This window comes from Patagioenas fasciata, chromosome 1, assembly GCF_037038585.1.
Source record: "Patagioenas fasciata isolate bPatFas1 chromosome 1, bPatFas1.hap1, whole genome shotgun sequence".
Taxonomy (NCBI): domain Eukaryota; kingdom Metazoa; phylum Chordata; class Aves; order Columbiformes; family Columbidae; genus Patagioenas; species Patagioenas fasciata.
The window spans coordinates 119,090,267-119,109,959 of NC_092520.1; the positions used below are offsets into that span (position 1 = coordinate 119,090,267).

The following is a 19,693-nucleotide window of genomic DNA, read 5'->3' on the forward strand; positions in this document are numbered from 1 at the left end:
AAATTGGATTAGTTTTTGCTGTAGCATAGTCTTATCTATGGATTCCAGTGAACTTCCCAAGGCAGAAATAAATGTGGCTGAACTCTATGTACTGCCTGTAGTGAAATATTAAGGTATCTATCAAATACCAAATTGGTGCTGATGGAGGAAATATATGGATTTTTCACCAGTTTGTGGATATATATGCATTGTTACAGCTGAAAGACTGCTCATATTCTTCATCTGACAGGTGCTTTTTAAGAGTTACTTATTTGAATTGCTGCTGTACACCCTCAAGGAATCCACACACAACTGCTGCAACTGGCTTTTGGAAAGGATGGAGGGCAAAATGAAGATGCTTGCTGGCATCTGCACTACCCTGGCCTTGGCTATCTCACAGCTGACGTGCCCCTCAGTCCCCCTCACATGGATTGTGCTTCTTCAACAAAACACTTTTCAACCAGAGATTCCTCACCTGTCTTTCTGCCCAACACCACGGTCATTGGCATGGTGTCCTCCCTGTGCCCCCAGTCTCTGAGAGGGAATCTGCATAAATCAATCTAGTAATAATTTTTCTGAATTTAAAAACTGGTTAAATAAGTCAGAACTGATATTGGCCTTTACAGTACATTGACATTACAGGAATCTTTATAAATATACTTAAGCATGTGAGGTGGATTTTTCTTTCAACCACTAGCAAAAAATTATGTTCAAGACATACATGCATCACCTTTACTTCTACTTTTAATTATGGAAGTACTTAAGTAAGGATGAAGTAACTACATGTTTTCTGTGCATCTTTTCATTGTAAAGGAGGTTGGGAGAGACTTTTTGGTATTGTTTTGTTTCAGGTGATGAAGATGAGACTTTCTTAGAAATTTGGGGGCCTGGCCTGCAAAATGTGTTGCTTGTCATGAGACCAGAGTGGACATACCTTGAAACTTAAACAGGCAGACCTGCTACAAAAAAAATAAAGCTTCCTGTACGATTCATGCTGGAGGAGAGGATAAGAGACACAGTACACTGGTTGAAAGGGCAAAAAGTAGTTGTGGGAATTTAAAATAATAATGTGTTTTGTGTCAGTCTGTGAACTGAGGAACACACTTTGTAACATTAACTTTAAAAAAGTGATTTATAGAAAAGAATTAGTTAGAAATACTCAAAATATAAATTCACCTGAAGAATAACTTTTAAAAAAAATTTTAGTGCACTGACAGAGACTTGTCCATTTCAATTTCAAGACTGAAAGAAATGTATGTAGTAAGAATTTTTTTTCTAAAAGTCAAACCATTTTAATATGGAAAAGCTCCCTTTTCCTCTTCAGTACAACAATGAACCCAAACACCTGACCTCTGATGCGCTGTGAGTTTTCACTGAACAACATGGTCTTCCTGCTTTGGTCCACCACTAAGCCCCCTTCCTGTGCCCCAGGACAGTTAAAATCCCCTAAACAAATGCACAGCCTTGTAAGTCAAGTAAAAGCTGAGACATTCTGAATTGTTTGGTTTCTCTTATGTACTGTGAAGTGAATAGGTAGCCCAGTGAGTTAAAACTATTTAGGGAATGCGAGCTATGTTCGTCTTCTGGAATGAACTTCTTGAACTCACTGTTCCCATTGCCAGCTGCACAGCCAACATGAGCATGGTCACTGTGCATTGTGTAGTGAACCTCCCCAATGTGCAGCTGGAGTTTGGAAAGCCACAAATCTTTTTCTTTTGTGTTTGTGTATTTGTAGAGGAATGTGCAATCTTACATATATTGCCATGTTGAGTGGCATGTCTTTGCTGCTTAGTGATAGCCTGAGCAGTAACATCTAAGCCCCTATAACCTTTCAGAGCTCTTGTGTGTGATGTTTTTATTTTAGCATGTGTTACAATCCAGTACCCAAACTGCCTGTCCAGTGATCCTTTAAACTAGTAGAGCTTTTTAGTCTTGATGCTGGTCAGTACAGAAGAATTTCCAGGACAAATGTGCCTAAGAGTTATGATGACCCTGTATGTGGAAAAAGGAAGTGATGAGGGAAGAAAGGAGGCTCAGGGAAAAATCCAGGCAGAGGACTGGGTCAGCACAAGCTCTGTATGAGACTGCTGCAGCTTGTCTTAAAGTGGCCTTCTGGTTTTTCCCTGAACTACACTAAGTCATGTGAGGCCTTGGATTAGCTGTGAGTCCGCAAGGATGCCTTAAAACTTAAGTTCAATGCCTACGTTTCTTCTTCTATTGCTCTGTTGGGAAGTGCTAGCCTGGAAGTTATTTGAAGGTGTTTCCCTTTAGTTTAACCCATGCCATCTTCTGTGTCTGAAGGTAAATCATGTCTGGATCACTGCCTACCTTATGCAAGCACTTGTGCCTGGGACACAGTAATGATGTGGTCTTACCAGCAAGGTTCTGTTGGTTTCTGGTGATCTTCAGGGGTGTTGCATAAACATCATGGCTAAAATAGCTGCCACAAAGTCTAGGTAACAAAGAAATTGCACTAAACCTGCTAAGTCCCTTCCAAGAGAGGGGAGATGAAAAAGTTAGCCATTACAGACAGTGTGTTTTTGTTATTGCATGCGTTTTCCTACACTTATTATACAACATGGTAGGACAGAAACACAACATATTTGAGGCTGACAATCTTGTCTAACATTTGAGGAGGTCTAGGTTCTACAAGACAGCACAGAGATTAAGGCATGAATAGGATTTAAAACTAGACAAGTCTGGTCTTAACAAATAACTTCTGCCAAAGCATACCAGAAAAACCTGAACATAATTACAAGGATTAAATACTCATCTTGGATAGAAGCACTATGTGAAAGGATGGTTCATTAGTAAGACGCTCACTAACTGTGCAAAATCAAGTAGACAGTTTCTTATTGACATATTATTCTGTAATCATCTACCATTTCACTATGCAGAGCCTCCGTCACTCAGGTGGGAGGCTGGACTAGACAGACCTCTTATTAACTCACTGTGGCTGTGTTCTATTAGGTGAATGAAACTTGCAGCAAATTAATATTATCACTCTTTTTAAAAGTATTTTTGTTGCTTCATGTGGTGCATTAAGACTTGGTGTGTGTGTGTGGCTTTTTAAATTAGTATATTTGAGCCATTCTGAGGCCTATCTAGCAGCTAAGCTATTTGCTGTGTCAAATATTCAGGCTGAGCTTATCCCTTAGTCTCTGGTTTCTTGCTGCTGGATGTAAGGTTTATTCTCCACTGAAGAGGATGTCACCTGCCATTCACCTTTTTTGCCAAAAATAGTATTTGCCAGTGTCCTGAAAGAATTGGCAACAAAGGTAAGCAGTTAAAGTTGATGCCAAGATGGAGTTAAAGCTGCTATCTATGGGTAGTTGCTGCTCAAGTGAAAGAGTATCTTGTTTATAGCTGTGTAACTGCAGGGGAATAATGGACAGCTCTTCCTTAAACTGTTCTTATAACATCTCTAAATGCAGCTTTGCTGGGTGCTTAAGGCGCTTTTAAAATGCATTCTGCCAAACTTGCAGCATTTGCAGCCCTCAGTAACACAACTTGCTTTGTTTTCCTAATGTTTCTGTAGGGTTGGGGTTGACCCAGATCAGGATCCTCCACCTACTAATGACAGCTTTCAAGTCTTACAAGGAGTAAGTAATTATATAACTTCTCTGTTAGGTTGATCTTATTTTATAACTAAGACGATAAAGAACTGCAGAAGCTATGTGCATGGATAAAACCTTTATTTCCTAGCTGTTAAGTCAGTAATGCATTTTATTTTATAATATTCAAGTAATGCCCACTGAAAAAACGTTCTGTGGTGTTGGGTGTAATGCTGCAGCATTTAAACTTTTGCATATATGTGTATATATAAGGCATAAAAAAACCTTCCCAAATCTATTAATACACTCTGTTTAACAACATGCTTTTCTCTTCCCCTATCCCCCCAACATGCTTGCTTTTAACATGCAATGGCACAAACAGTCCTCCCCAAGACTGACCCAGAGATAATCCTCTAGGAATCTGTTCAGTAATTGATACCAAAATTTTGGCCCTTAGACTTGCTTGGAATCAGAGATTAAGTTCTCTAATCTGATCTCAGCTCCTATATACTGTCCCACAAGCCAGGTGGGTCTTGCCTGTGCTACCTACCACCTGTATAAGGCAAAAGGAGTACCAGAAAAATGTCATTTACATTCAGTAGACTGTTGCTGTGAATCTTTAGTGCAGCCTTCTATGCATCAGTAACAACCCAAGAGTTGACTTTTTTCCCCTGCAATTTGCTATTGTCAAAAAAGACTATTGAAAGAATGTTGTTCACAGCAGAAATATCGGTTTTCCTCATCTATAAACTGATAGAATTCACAGGAGGAGTGAAAGGTCTGGGGGGAAAAAAAAAAAAGACATTTTAAAAAGCACCATTTCCTGAGACTTAACTTGGGAGGTTCCTCTGTCCAGACCTTAGTTTACACCCAGAGCACTGCTTGACACTAATTGTTCAGTAGCACAACCAGTTGCTTATGTAGGAACCTGCTAGAGGAAGTTGAGTGACAGTAAAGACAGATGACTTTGGACCCAGAGGATGCTTACGGTGCAAGTACATGAACTCTGCTTTGTAAACCTCAGGTTGTATGATGCTGGTCACACATACACGCATGGCATACTTACTGTATTTGGGATCAGCTTCCTTATTAGTGGTTTTTCCTGCCTTGCTTTTTTTTTGCTCTTTGTCACAGATTGTATAGAGAAGATTCACATGCTCAGGAGGCATCTCTTTCATTGCAGAAACTGCATTAGGCATCTCTCTGTTCTTCGTAGAAATGTGTCCAGCATACAAAATAGATTCTGAAATGGTGGGTTTGGGTACCAAAAAGCGTGAACTTTGGTTTTGTAGCTGTCTGGAAGCAATCAGAAGGCAAGGGCCTCAAAACACATTTTACAATGAAGGCCACAGTTGTTGTATAGAACCAAGTTAGGAAGTGGAATCATGGTACAATGGGTTTGTCCAGTTCAGACTCAGCTTGTCACTATTTGAGGAATTGCTTTAACAGGAAACAGAGCATGGGGATTCTGTTCTCATTTGGTGTCTGGGTGGAAATATCTTGGGTTTTGGTTTTTTTTTTTTCCCATGTAAACATGAAGCACTTACCCATTTGTTTCCCCCTTTAGCTGTGCATTGCGTTCCTAATGGAGGCCATTAGTCAGTTCCCTTTAGATTCCTTTCTCTCATCAAGCCAAGATTAACAGTATGTCACAGTTAAACAAAATATATCATTTGGGTTGGAGAGGAAATGAAAATGTACTAAATTTTAACTCTTGGTGGTTCATGGATTTTTTATTTTTTTTTACATATCAGAAGCACACAGGGCAATCCTGTCTTGTTCTTTGCCAGTAGTTTGGAAAATTATTCATACAAGGCATTCTCACTTCATCTGTTTTCCTGTGTTTAACTTTGGCCTCTGGCCAAAAGTAAAAACAAAAACAAACACAAAGCAATAACACGACTAAAAACAACTGCAGCTGCAGACCAGCTGGTGCAGTGACTTGCAGCACAGCTAGCAAAGGGATTATATTGAAGGCTGTTAGCACTTCAGAGGTTGATGTAGAATTTATGAAATTTGCATTACCTTCTTCAGTTGTGATTTCATATGGGTTGCCTCCCTGTTAAGCATATTTCTTTTAAGTGTGATATATTTTATTGGGTTTGTGAGCATTTATCAGGTATAGTAAATCCCCTAGTTCTTTTAAGGAAGCCATATGCTAAAAGAAAGAACATGAAATAGACCTAGAGTTAAGGAAGCCAACCAAGCAATGAATAGGGATCAGTCTGGATTATTTCAGCTAATTTGTCTGGGGAGGGGGGATGAGGACAAGGCCTCATTGAGTCTTGTGTGCGTTTTGGACTTATTTCTATATCCATTACTGCATTAACTGTGCAATAAGCTTTTAGATTCAAGGGAACTTGGTAGTAAGGGGCTCATTAAGGCAATTTGAGGGTGATGAAGAGGACCTCCTTCTCTGGAGAATTTCTGGTCTTTCTAGGGAGAGTAACCTTCTCTGTATAAACGTGTATCTAAATAGCTTTTTTCTACAGTCCAAGTACGATATTGAAGTAATTTGACTTTTTTGGACAGGGTATTTTAACATGAATGATTGGAATGCATGATTTGTTGGTGGTTTTTTGTTTTCTGTCTGAAATAATTTAATGTGTTTTTATCTTATTTTCAGGATGGCCCAGATTCTGAAAGTAGGAACAGGACAAAGCAGGAAAGTGCTTGGCTCTTCCGGCTGTGGTATAGCTTTGACCATAAGTATCCTTTTGAAAACACAGCTTAGATTCAAGGCATGAAATGTTCACTGTTTCCTTTCCATGTACCCATATGTAGCCTTAAGCACTTGAGAGAGTCAAACAGGAGAAATATCAAGTATTTGACAGGTTCAAGGCACAGAACTGAAGCTTGACCTTGCTGTAGCAGAAGATGGACCTTTCCTTTCTCTAATGCATGGTATGTCACACTTGCTGGAGGACACAAACCAGTCAGTTCTAGGAGCTGAAGTTCCTTCCTAAACAATAAGACAACCAATTACCTATTTCAGATCCTCTGAATTGTTCCATTAATCTGTTCTACATCATCACTGATGCTCACAGCACAAACTGGTTTTCCAGTTCATTGTACATGTCTAAGCCCCAAGTCATTGCTCTGAAGAGCTATCTCCTTTCATGATTAAGTCCTGTTTGGAGACCTGTTGCTGATATGGGAAGTTCTGGAATTAAAAATCTACATGTGATCCAGCTTATTCCCTTCACTATATCCAGAACCTCCTATAGGTGTTAAAGCTGATGAGCAATTTTTGTGTAGCTGTCCTGTCTTTTGTGCTTGAGTTTTTTAAAATCTACTTAGTATATTCTTAATTTGTGAACCATACAAGTGCCCCTCCTTAACAGCGTACACTTACTTAGTGGAAAATAGCAAACATAATCTTGTGTCTGTGGCAAGTCACTTTTACCCAGAAATTCAAAGAAGTTTCAGTTCTTGATTCCTAGTAATTTCTGAGTCAGTTAAATATATGTAAATATCTGTGACAGGGTATTAATCTTGTTGCAGCTTGCAGATGAGAAGCGAGTTTTTTCACTGGGGTCTTGCCCATTGGTTGACAAGAGATTGCTGGCCTGGTTGGAGCACAGTAGTTTCCTTCCATGCCTTGTGCATCAAGACTTTCCAACCAGGGAAACCCAGGTGTACTGTTGAAAGGATTCAGATCCTAATCACAGAATCACAGAATAGTTTGGCTTGGAAGGGACCTTCAAAGGCCATCCAGTCCAACCCCCTGCAATGAGCAGGGACATCTTGAACTAGATCAGGTTGCTCAGAGCCCCGTCCAGCCTGGCCTGGAATGTCTCCAGGGATGGGGCATCTACCACCTCTCTGGGAAACCTGGGCCAGTGTTTCACCACCCTCAGTGTAAACAATTTCTTCCTCATGTCTCTCCTGAATCTCCCCTCCTTTAGTTGAAATCGCACTTGCCTTTTCAAGATAAAAATCTGCTTGCGACTGATGCAGTAGTACTGGGCCAAAGCCCAGAAGTGGAGTGTATATGCTAGTTTAAATATTCATAAATGTTAGTAATTTCAAGTTAACGCTTTGAGCCGTACTGGGTGGTGCCAATGTGTATTGAGGTCAATTTTTGGTTTTTAGAAAAAAAATTTAAAAACCTAAAGACTTCTGTGGCAAGAGCACAGAAGGATCTGCCTGTGGCTGACTGCTTCTTTTTTGTCTTTTTAAGAAGGAAGCAGAGCTCTGTCCTCTTCCCCTGCCTTACAAAAGGGATGTGCCCGATGAAAAAAGGAGTTGGCAATGCTGACTTCCCCTGGCTGCCTCTGGCACAAGTGCCATCCCGAGCAGCTGCAGCACAGGCCGGGGGAGTGCTAGGTGAAAATTACAGCTTAATTAGCCATTTCACAGAAACTTGAAGGATGCTGATAGTGCATTTGCTTTTTCAGCCGTGAATAGCAATCTTTAGGGAAGGTTTCTGTGAAGTTTGTGCCAAGGAAACTCACCCAGAGGCAGAACTGTCTTAGTGTATCTTAGAGGTAAAATTCTATTCCTGCTGTTGCACAGAGACGTTCAGATAAACATCAGCTGGGTGGGCTTAAATTGCATGGAAGGGAATACTTTGGAATTGCCAACTCTGTACTCATGGCTAAATGTCAAAATATTTTTTGCTGATGTATTCACTTGGTTTGTAGGTAGAAAGGCACGTTGTCTCAAAATTCGTGCTTTGCAAGGGAGCTTAGCTTGAAAAAGATGTAAGATGTGCTTGGCTGTGTGCTGCAGTGCTGGCCATTGCGTGCAGAGCTCCGTGTGGATGGATAACTGGGAACTTCACTCCTGTGGAACGCAGAGTTCACTTAATGTCATGGGCTGTTCCCTGGGTTCACCCACAATTGTTTAACACAGAGTAAAGTGCAACTTCGGTGAAGTACCAGATGTCTTTTACTGGGTTTGTTTTATTTCAACCAAGTCTCTGTGTGCCTGTCTGCTGCAAGGCAATGTAGAGGCTGGTAGGTTGGTGTGAGGGAAAGAGTTTATATTTTTTCCAGGACTGGGTGTAGCCACACTATTACTGGGGGGGAGAAGGAGGAAATGTAACCCTGCAGTGGCGTAATCACACCATTATGTGCTCAAATGTGCTATGCCAGGCTCTGCTAGAGCGGAGGGATGTAACTGCTAAAACAGCCCGTTTTTTAACACCCTTTTTCCCCCCAAGCACCTGATCTGCTGAGAGCATCAGGGAAACTGAATTGTATTTCACAAGTGGACTTGATTTTCTCTGTGCTTAAAGGCCAAAGAAAGTAACTAAGCTACCTCCAATATATTATTTACATTTAAAATAATCAAACTGACTTAAAAAAAAAAAAGTCTTGGCATGTACGTCCTGAGCTCTGTTCTTGAGCCAGTCAAGATCAGCATGCTGCTCTGTAGCAGGGACACCTTTTTTGACTCCTGAGCATTACCTCAGGTATATCATCAGTCTGGACCACTAGTGTGAACAAATATGGATTTACCTGGGGGCAGAGCTCTGAGGACAGGTGTTGAAGACACTTTCCTTTCCTACTCCCATGCCCCCTCAATGAGGTCTAGGTAGCATTGCCTGGGCAGATGCTTTCCGTCCATGCCACGTTATGTGGTTCTTGCCATATAGTTTTCCCCTCCCCTTTCTGAGGCTCTGTGAGGTGTATGTGCACTGCAGGGATGTCTTTGAGCCTACCAGAGTAAAGATCTCTGGCTGCATCTCTGTGGCTCAGTGATCAGCCAGCAGCGGACCAGTTCAGGTGGCTGCATTGCTTGAAGGACCTTGGATGGACAATATTGCTTTATTTCTCTGTGTTGAGCCACACAGGTGTGTCACCATGTTACCTCTGGCTTGCCATCTCAACACTGTGCCCCCATCTGCAGAGCAGAAAGATGCTTGGACCTATTAATGTTGAAGCACTTGTACCTCTGCTTGATCCTTTTGGCTTCAGTGAGCCCAGAAGCTGGAAATATTCTAAGTGCTTGAAGCTTTAAGAAGAGAGGTAGCTAGTTCCTCTTGCAGTAAATGTGTAGGTAAAGAAACTGTCCTTAAAAAAAACAAAAATCAAAGGAACAATGTTGGGGGGAGGTGTTTTTCACTTATTTGTTTACAAACACAGATTTTTTTCAATGAATGTTTTATATACAATCATTGAGCAGCACATAGATCAAAGGCAGAACCACATTTATATACAATTGTCTTTATTTTAGAGGTTTCTGAGCACTGATGTGTTTTCCTTAACTACTGAAGTTATTTGAAGCCAATTCTCACTCACAGTGGCCCTCCATTAACCACAACTCTACCCAGCTGGTGTGGCCTGATAGCCCGCTGCCTGACAAGTCCCCAGGTTTATGATGTAAGTAGAACATCTCAACGCTTCTGTGTTTTGGTTTTTATTTATTTAACTTCAGCAAAGCAGGTTTTTTTCTTTTTAGGCAAAAGGTTGGTATGACTTTTATATATATATATATATATATATATGTATATAAAATGCAAAAATGTGCTGGTTTGTCCTGGGTAAAAAAGGTTTAAGGTACTCTCCCCTGAGGCAGTAGTTTCTGTTAGTAGAAATCAGAGGTTAACTTATTGTTCAAATACTACATTAAAAAAATAACACTTAAGGATATCAGAAAATTGCAGGCCTAGTCAACAAACCACTTCAGTGAATCACTTCAAAATATTCAGTCCCTTCTCAACACATTTGAGCAAGATTATTTTCCTGTTACTGCTAAGGTCGTGTTGAGATCTCATTTACAGAAGACGCTGACACATTTATCCGTGCCGGAAAGAAATCTGGTACAGCTTCCCTTCATTGTTTCCACTGTGAAATGTGAGATCACATTTCAGAAACTGTTAATCAGTTACTTATCTCAGTCTAGCAGGTCACTATTCTGTCTTTACAGCCATGTCTTGCAATAATTAATGCTTCATTCTCCTGTTACTGTTGCAGGATCCTGATAAATGTCATTCGTATCTTTACAGTGCTTCTGCAATCTACAACTTTTTATGAACCACTTGTAAATAAAACCATAGTACTATGTGGGATCACTCAAATTTGCATGTTCTCTGAAATAGTAACATCTCTATGTTATAGTAGTCTTGGATGAGATTTCTATTAATCTTTTCCTAGAGAGTTATGAATTCAACTTGCAACTTTGAAATACTTATCTGCATTTCCTTCTGGTATCATTAGCATCTTACTTTTACCTGATAGTAACATTTCAAAGAAATTTGAAATGTCTGCTGCCTGTTTGGAGCTATTACTAATGCAAGAAATCAGCCTTGTTCCCATCTTAGCAATGCCACTGGAGATCTCAAAACAGATCTAGGCTGGAAGGCATCCATCGGACCAGCTACCCTACTTGTGTGTTGCCCATGTGTCTATCTACGTATGATCTTATAAAATTAGTTATCCAGTAACCATGGATCTAACCAGAATGAACATGGAAACTTTGGTTTTCATTTTTTCTAGGAATTGGGCTCTTTTTTTCTCTTTACTGTGTGTAGAAATTCATTCTTTAATTGGATTGGTTCTGTCACATGCACACACTTGAGATGTTAACTTCATCATTAAAAACACCTGTAAGGCTGCATACTTTGTTAAGGTGTATAATATGGGACTTTGACATTGTATATGCTCCCCTGGCTCCTATTTTGGTACGTTGCTGCATTAGTCTTAGGAAATAATATAATTTTGACTTCTTTTTTTTTTTTTCTAATGTATTTGCAAGATTTCTGAACTCTTGAGTTGCCTTATTGCTTTTTGTTTCTTTGCATGGCTGGCTTTCCTACAGCATTTGACTATTTTATTACTGGCTAAAAAGGTATGGAATCCTCTTGCCTTCCTATTAAGTGCAGGTGAAGCAACTGAGAGAGCCCTGTCTTTGGGAAACAGAAACTGCTTGGAATAGTTCTGCTTTTCTGAGGTATTTGCAGGAAAATTGGATGATACATCTGAGAGAATGAAAGACTGAAGACTTTGAATTAAACAAACTAAAACCACTCACCAGAATGTAACAGAGCTGGAAAATGTCTTTCAAAAAGAAGTAGTAAATCCTAGATCTCATTCAGGTGCACATCTGAGCAGTCATGACATCTGCATAGAAAGGAAGCATAAAAGCATGTGGCTGTACTGACTGTGTATTTGTGCATTGTTTTCAGCTTTTTTGTTGTTTGGTTTAGGTTTTGTGTGGTTTTCCTCCCGGTTTTTCCTCCCCAGTTTCCCTCTCTTTTTCCTCCCTTTGCTTTATTACAACCTTACTTAGAATTAATTTTTTATTTCTGTGAGTGGGAGTACATCTTCTTAATTAGATGCCAAAGAGGGGTTTTCAAGTCTTAAAGCCAAATAACCTTATTACATAGTCCACCCGCAACCTATTCCTAAGTAAGAGATTGTGTCTAAGCTTGAATTTGCATGGTGTACGTGTAGGGTTCCAAGTCAGCATGCAGGGGTGACATACAGTGGATTTTTTCCTGAACTGTCATTACTGCTGCTTGCTGATGTTCTCCCATTGCTTTAAGACTGTGCTACTGGGCTCACCGTTAAGTGCTTCCCACCCAAACAGAATCCAAGTTGGTACTTAAAAGCATGGAAGATTGCTGTAGTTAGTGTTTAAAATTATAATTTTCAAAAACTCACTCCTAGTGTTCTCTCCTAGTGTTCTCTTCAGTGCATGACCGTTTGGCAGGGCTTTCCAATTTATCCCAAACTAATGTAGGTCAATTTTTTCTTCCTTTTGACATGTCCTTTGAAACTTTTAGTATAATAATTCTGTTTCTTCAACTATTTATCTCATTTGGGAGAAGCATCTGTGTTATCACCTCCTCTTCCTGATGAAGGGCTACAGGGGTTTTTTGTTTGTTTTTTCTTGATTGTCCAAGGGTGTGTTTTCCATCCTACGCACACTCCCACCCTTTTTTTTTTAAAAAATGAGTTTAGTTCTTGCACCATACAGTGTGACAACTTAGTATGAAAGCAGAAGTAATTGAATTTTTCTAAATATGCCAACCCAGTAAAGAAGCTTAATTTGCAGTCTATAAGGAGGTAATTCTCAGAATTTGTAAGAAAACTGTTCAACTGTTTCTCTTCCCTCCCCTTTCTTGATGCTACAAGCTTCATAGCAAAAGTTGTTTAGTTTCTTTGAATTTCAACTCAGGTAAGAAATAGAGAAACTCTAAGCAGAGCATCAGATTGAAGTTGTAACGTATTTTCCATGTATGCTACTTGTCACTTTTGTTTTGGAGCCACAAGACAAGTAAGTTCTGGTGCAAGTTTTGTCATCCGTGCCGCCTGTATTGTGTTCAGCAACGTACGTGGTGACCAGCAGCACTTTCATGTGTGGCTTACTTTGCATGTGCTGCTTTTTGCACTGCCTTAGGAGGAGATACAGACTGGCTTTGTAAGCAGGAACCCTAAATAAGCTTTAGCTCTTTTAATGTCTCCACTGAGTGTTCTTAGGAGCATGAGCTGATTTTGCCACAAATGGGACAGAATGCTGTGAGGCTTCCGCAGGGTTATGGTCAGCACATCAAAGCAAAACCCAGGCATTTGTAGGGTTTTGGATTTAGGTAATTAACCACTCTAGTTTGTCCGTTTAAGTAGTGAGGTTCAGACCTATGTTTTTGGAGTGAATTGAAGCTATTCCTACAAAACTGCGGGGGATTGCAGAGGCCAGTCTAGGGTTATTCTTGGAAGAATTTCAAGTCTCTAGGGATCTACTTGGATACATTTCCTGTCTTTCTTGAAAGAATTGTTCATGCTACATGAAGCACAGTAAGTTTATTCATGCATCTTCTTTGCTTGCAAACAGCAAATCCATATACTACATGGGGTTGTTCATGGATGTTCTCTGGGAAAATAGGTGAAATAAATTGCCTGCTGCTTGCAGTGCTATTCAGAACTGAAATAAATAAGAGGAGCTTGGCTCATACAAGGCAATGTTTGTTCACTGTGTTGAGAGAAATTTCAGTGTTTTATCTGGAACTGATCATGTTTATGTGCATGTACATATAGCCTGGGACAAACCAGGAAAGACTGAGTTAGGATTTGCCATGTAGATAAAGCCTGCGGCTGTCTCCTCAGTATCATGCTTCCAAGAGCTCTTCAGCCTTTTGGGGAAGTTCAAGTGTAGCGTGTGTTCTTACCGTAGGTCCTTGCAGCAAGGACCTGCTGTGAAATGGCATCATGGAGCCAGGAGAAGCTCCTGGCGCTTGTTGCAGTCACTCCACATGTGGTTCTGGTCTCGTGATCCCTCGTGGTGTGCTGGCAGCCCTGCCTTCTCCTCCTTGGGGCTTCTCAAAGGCCAACACCATAATAGGCAACTTGACAGAGCTTCTCAGCTTCTTCAACTTCTCAAAACACAAGCAGTCTACAGTCACAAACTGCCAACTGCTGACTCATGCCAGTTTTTCTGCTTTTCGTCTTTATTTGAATTTATCTTCCTCAAAAATAGATTATTTAGGAGTATCAGTTTTTCTTAAACAGACTATAATTTCATGTACTTTTAAAAAATCATTTTGGTCTTATCCCTCTGACTTTTACTACTTTGCAATGGAAAGCTTGTAAAGGCTGTTTCTGCCAGCTATAGCTGAACCCTTTAATTTCTGCCTTTTTTCTTTTTGAGATAGTGACAGTAGTTCAGTGTTTTCTTTGCAATCAAAGAAATCAAGCATCCTGAACTGTATTTGCTCTTTGAGAACAGTGCTCGCTATCACAGTAACTCTGTCTCTAATAAGCAATGATAAATTTGGGTCCCACAAAGATTCTGAGAAATTAGTATTCATTCTAAGTAGGGCTTGTCTTGCACCCGGCACTGTGCTGTACCATTTCTTTCGCTGGTTTTGGTAAACTCCTGACACCTCTTTTAGTCCTCATTAGTTAAATATTCTGCATCATCTAGAAGCTTCTGTTGCTTTATTTTGGCTGATTATCATTCTGAAATAATGACAGGATGCTTTCCCAGGAAGTTTTATTTAGCTGGGCACTGTGTTTTTTTTATCACGGACAGGTTCATCAGCATTTTCACCCTGAGCTGTCCTGCAATACAGGTAGGGCTTTCTGGTCAGGCTGATCACAGGCATCCTATCTCATGTAGTCTGTGCCCTCCTTCCTTTGCTGAAGTGGAAGAAAATTATGTATTTTGAGAATGTAGCTTGATTGGTGTCCAGCCTACCAAGGAGATCAGCAATACACACACTTAAATTTCAGCTCTTGTTAAGCATTATGGAGCTATTCATATGAGGAAATTCTTGCTTTCAGTTGCAAGAAAGGAAGCTTAGAGTACCGAGAGAATTTTCTTCATATATGAGGAACCCCCATTTTCTGACCAATTCAGCTGTTTTGCCATTTACCAAGACCACATTAAGCAGGAGTGAAACATGGTGAAAATTGCTTGCTGTTCTATTATGCTGTGTAGAAAAATTAGGTGCACTTCCGCAATTTCTAGTCTCTGACCATATATTTCATCCCATCTCTGCCAAAATAAATTCACAGGGTTTTGTGACCCACTTTCTTAAATGATTTTTTTAAAAGAAAATATTTGAGAACTAGTTACAAAACTTGGAAGCACTTTCTTCTATCAGTCTTTCATACTTTATTGGCTCAAGAGTATTCCGTAAGAGCTAGGTCTCTATTTAGTACCAGGTAGGAATAAGCAGGTAGTTTAAAAGAGCGTGGTTAGTTTTCAATCTGTAACAAAAAATTGTTGAGGAAACCTTGAATCTAAGTAATTTGGGCCTGATGAGTTCTTACTGGTTTGCACCAGTCTTTTGCTAAAGAACTCCACTAATTAGCAACAGATACAACTCTGTATCTGGAGTGACTTAATTGTGATTGGTCTGCAGTCTTTTTCCTGTACTGCCTTCTAAATTGTCAGGCAAAAACCAGTGTAGGCTGCTCATCCTTCCTGTACTTCTAGTACACTTCCAGTGCTATTAAATCTCTAGTTATCTGTTTCATAACCTAGTTCTTGGATTCAGCTTCCCCTCATCTCTCCACAATAGCAGTAAGGGAGCAGTAAGCTGATTTGCAAACGCTGGGTTCAAGGTTATTTTTAACATTTCTTAAGGTGGAACTTTACCACTTACTGCTTCTGTATTGATACGTAGCTAAATTCTTCTATTCAGTTACCTTCTTGGCAGAGACCAGATGTGCACTGTACAAAGGTGTTTATTGTCTTTTTTTTTCCTTCCAGAATCAAGAACAACTTAGAGAAGAGGATTCTGATTTTATTCTGAATGATGGTGACCTTACTGTGACATATGGTGACACAACAATAACTGCAAATGGTTCTTCCGGCCCCCATACAGCTACCACTAGCCTTGACGGCAGGAGAACAAAAAGTAGTTCAGAGGAAGCACTGGAACGTGATTTGGGAGGAACAGATCATGAAGTTACGAGCAGGGGTACCCGGCTAGTATTTCCTTTGGAAGACAATGCATGATTACTGACTCAGTAAAAATGACTCTTGCTCTGTGGATGGATCAAGGAAGACTGCAGGCCACTGTGTCACTTGAGGTGGGGAAGTTTATTTAAACAAGTTAACGTGTGTCAGTGGTTTGACTAGGGTCTGAAGATATCACCTCTTTTTTTACTCAAGACGCTGACAGTGAGGTTTTCTAAATGTCTGAAAATAGACAAATAAGAAAACTGGTCATTCTCCTCTTTTCAACCGCGTATTGAATCGCAGTATAACTCGCATGCTGCAATTGTCTCGTTCAGCTGCAGCAGCTCTCTCTGAAGAGAGGTACACGAAATCATTGTCACGGAACTGAGCTTGTCTTGGCATAGCTTGGGAATGTGGACAGGAAATGTAAGTGTGGTAATTATTATGAGGTAAAAAAGGATGTGTGTGTATCTGAATGTGGAGAGATCCATTTTTAATGCCTCTCATGGGGCTGAGGAAACTATATGGTAAGAAGGGACAGTATACCTTAAGACTACAGGTGCACGAATGCAAGACTGTGAGGAATCTGTTACTGAAAGTTGTATTTAATGTATTTCAGGGAAAAAAGGGAAAAGACGATTTCTTCACTGGCCATGTGTTTAAATAGGAAGGCAAGGAGAGCTACTTGTCCTTTTAGCTTTGGGCAGCCCGACTATTAGTATTAGCCTAACTTCTAGTGCCTCAAAAGAAAAACATCCAGCTTCCTGTGGTCTGAGACGTACCTGACCTGACACAAGCCTGGAGCCAGGCTCTCTGGGGTACAAATCATGAGGTAAAACTTTCTCTCCTTCGAGGTTCTTAAAATCAGAAGATGACAGTTGGAAACGTACCTTGGGCTGGGAAAAAGAGCAGATAAGAGGAGAGGTGGGGGAAGAGAGAGAGGGAGAGGCAGTATTGAACTTCTGTGGAACCAAAAGGTTTCATATTGCTCAGAAGAATCCATGTACTCTGCTTACAGTTCTTGTGTGTGATAAACAGCAAACATCTAATTAAATGGACAAACAAACACTGCTGGCTTTACCATTTGTGACTATCCTGAAAGAAAGGTGTTTACTCTTGTTCTCTTTCGCAGAGTAGATGTGAAACTTCAGTGGGGCATTGCACAATAATGTATAAGCTACGGAAGTGGCAAACTGTAGTATCATCTTAAATGTGAAAAGGGAAAAATCTTTGCCTAGTATTTAGCCCACTTACGCGTAGGCTAGCTTTAACTTATTGCTAAATGCTTTTTAATTTCCATATGAGGAGATATCATTGTCTTTGCCAGTAGCTGAAAACTTACGCTTTGAAGAGTGGTTCAGCTATCTAAAGCATGCTAAAATGTGGTTTCATTTTCGTGTCTCAAAAGGTTTATTTTTTTAAAGAGTTCTGTGGCCCACTAATGTGATGTAATATCGTTTTGTCTAAAAAGTGTGTTTTTCTTGCCGCCATTTCAGTTGTTCTTCTCATAAAATTGTGTGTGAGTAAATACCCACTCTGTTTTTCCTTACCTATTAAACTTACCGGGCAAACTTTGGTACGAGAACTTACTGCTCCAGAGAAAATTTGCAGGTGTATTGTCTGGTCTGCTTTCTTTCAAATGTGTCCTCTAATGAATGACCTACCTCTTTCTTTGTCCCTCCAAGATAAATTTGTAAAGGTCATTGGTCTGTAATGACTGTCTGGTGTTATTAAGATACGAGATATGAGGAAACCAGAAGCATTTATTTTGTGGAAAAACTGGAAGAGCTCTGAAAAAGAGTCTGAGCTCTGCTCTCAAATAGTGAAGAGCAACAAACCCTTATGAAGATCTCTGAGTGGAACAACTCCGTTTCAGTTCTCCTCTCCTTTCAAGGAACACAAGGCAGATAGCAATGATCCATGTTATTTATACTGTTTACATGGCTTGGTTGTTTTTTTGTTTTCTTTGTTTTTTGAAGTACTGGCAGTAGTAAAATGTAGTTTCCTCCTAAATTACGAAAGCAATTGCATTAATTTTGGTCAAGTCTTTAGGACCCATGCTGCCAATGCTGAGTGAGGACTTGAGACTTCTACTACAATTAATTTGAGTTATTAGCTGAGTCATATGAACCAAATTTTGGGTTGATACAGTGAAACACTCAAAAATAAACAGACTTAATACAGTGAGGTAAATTTTTACAGGCAGCTTGAAGCTGAAGCTTGTGAAATCGCTTTGGCTGAAAACCAGAGCCTTATGCAGAGAGATATCTGTTCTTTGGAAGAAGGATCAGGTACAGATTCTGCAAGTAGAAATCCTGTTTCAGTAACTTCTGCAGGAAGACTGAATCTCTCGAAAATGTGAATAAACCATCCCAGTGCAGATGTTTCTCTGTGTTTTTAATTGCCATAGCAAAAATATACAATTGAATGAAGTTCACCAGTAAGCCCACAATGTGGTTGTGAAACAGCAGCCAAAATAGATCATTGGTGAAGAAGAGTATAACAGTCTTAACTACACATAAAAAAAATCCTTAAAGAACTCATCCAACATGGTGAGTAGAGGCCCATATACACAAGTTTAATTTTTATAAACATATTACAACAATTAATTTATTACTTTTTTTTTTTCATTTTAAGTCTTCTTCCAAAGTTGGACTTCACTGCCAACAAAAGGTAAGCTAAAACGTCTAGTCTTTTCTTACTATGGACACTGATCCTTGTACCAAATTCCCAAAGGACTCCTTTACTGAAAAAGTGGGCAAAACAAAAACACCTTCCTTGTCCTGAAATACTGCATATTTCATCAAATCTCTAACGGATCCATTTTCTTGTGTATATCCTTTTGAAATAATAGTTTAATATTTTCAGTTCCTTTCCAGTAAGGTCCTGAGCTGGCAAGAACTTGACCAAACCATACCCACAGATGAGTATCTTCTTATAAACTTGGTGTGAGTTTTAAGCAGAAAACACAGCTTAGGGTTGTAATGAACAGCAGTTGATACATATTGATATACTCTTCAAATTGGAAAAGATAAGCTGGAAGATTAAGGTCTTCACTGAAAAAAGTATTGCTATACTAGCATAGGATGTTGTGGCTTACGTGGCTGTCCTTGTACGTGGGACTGAGTGATGTATTTTTTTCCTTCTAGTTTTTTGCTTGCTACATCTTCAGCTTATTGCTGAAAATTTTCATCTGAAGTTGCCAAGGAGTCTGCTGACTTCAGTCCCTGGAGAAGGGCAAAATTGAAGTCCCTAATCTTATTTGGGTGCTTTGTAGAAGCTAATATTGACAGTAAATCAAGACTGGTTGGCAGTTGCTTGAATTCCCATGCAAACAAATCTTTCTGATTTACTTGTGTTAAAGGCCCCAGCAACCCACAAGCAGTACACTAACGTTGTGTTTAAACAGACTGCAAATTATCAAAACCCTTCTGTGTGTTCATCTGTAATGTCTTGGGCAAAGGGGGAATTAGATTTTCATTTACAGAGTTTGGAAGAACACAAAAGATACTAGAAAACCAGCATTTTTATTCTTTGCTTGCTGTGAAATTCCGTGTGTATGAGCAATTATGTTTTCTGACATCTGTGCAACACTGCACACGTTTGTGCAAAAAAGCAAATTCTCTTAACTTCCATGGGACCACAGGCAGTTTATCAGTTGAAGTTTAGCAGAAGGTCCTGTGTCTGCACCACAGCAGCCTTCCTACCACCGTGGGCGTAACACTGCATTTTTCAGGGTGCTTTTTGTGAGAGGTGTTCCAAGCGCTGCTTACACTGGCTCCGGCAGAGCTCCGATACTCTGA

At 39.9% G+C, this 19,693-nt stretch overlaps 1 protein-coding gene across 2 annotated transcripts in view; it reads left to right on the forward strand.

Moving 5' to 3' along the window:
* Window positions 1-18,376, forward strand: part of SLC9A7 (solute carrier family 9 member A7) — a 76,108-nt gene extending 57,732 nt beyond the window's left edge. For both annotated transcript variants that reach the window (XM_065854981.2, XM_065854991.2), the window contains 4 exons: window positions 3,518-3,581; window positions 6,160-6,242; window positions 9,757-9,862; window positions 15,699-18,376. In XM_065854981.2, coding sequence (XP_065711053.1) covers window positions 3,518-3,581; window positions 6,160-6,242; window positions 9,757-9,862; window positions 15,699-15,947 — 502 coding nt within the window. In that variant the 3' untranslated portion in view covers window positions 15,948-18,376. The remainder of the gene's footprint in view (window positions 1-3,517; window positions 3,582-6,159; window positions 6,243-9,756; window positions 9,863-15,698) is intronic.
* The last annotated feature ends 1,317 nt before the right edge of the window (window positions 18,377-19,693 follow it).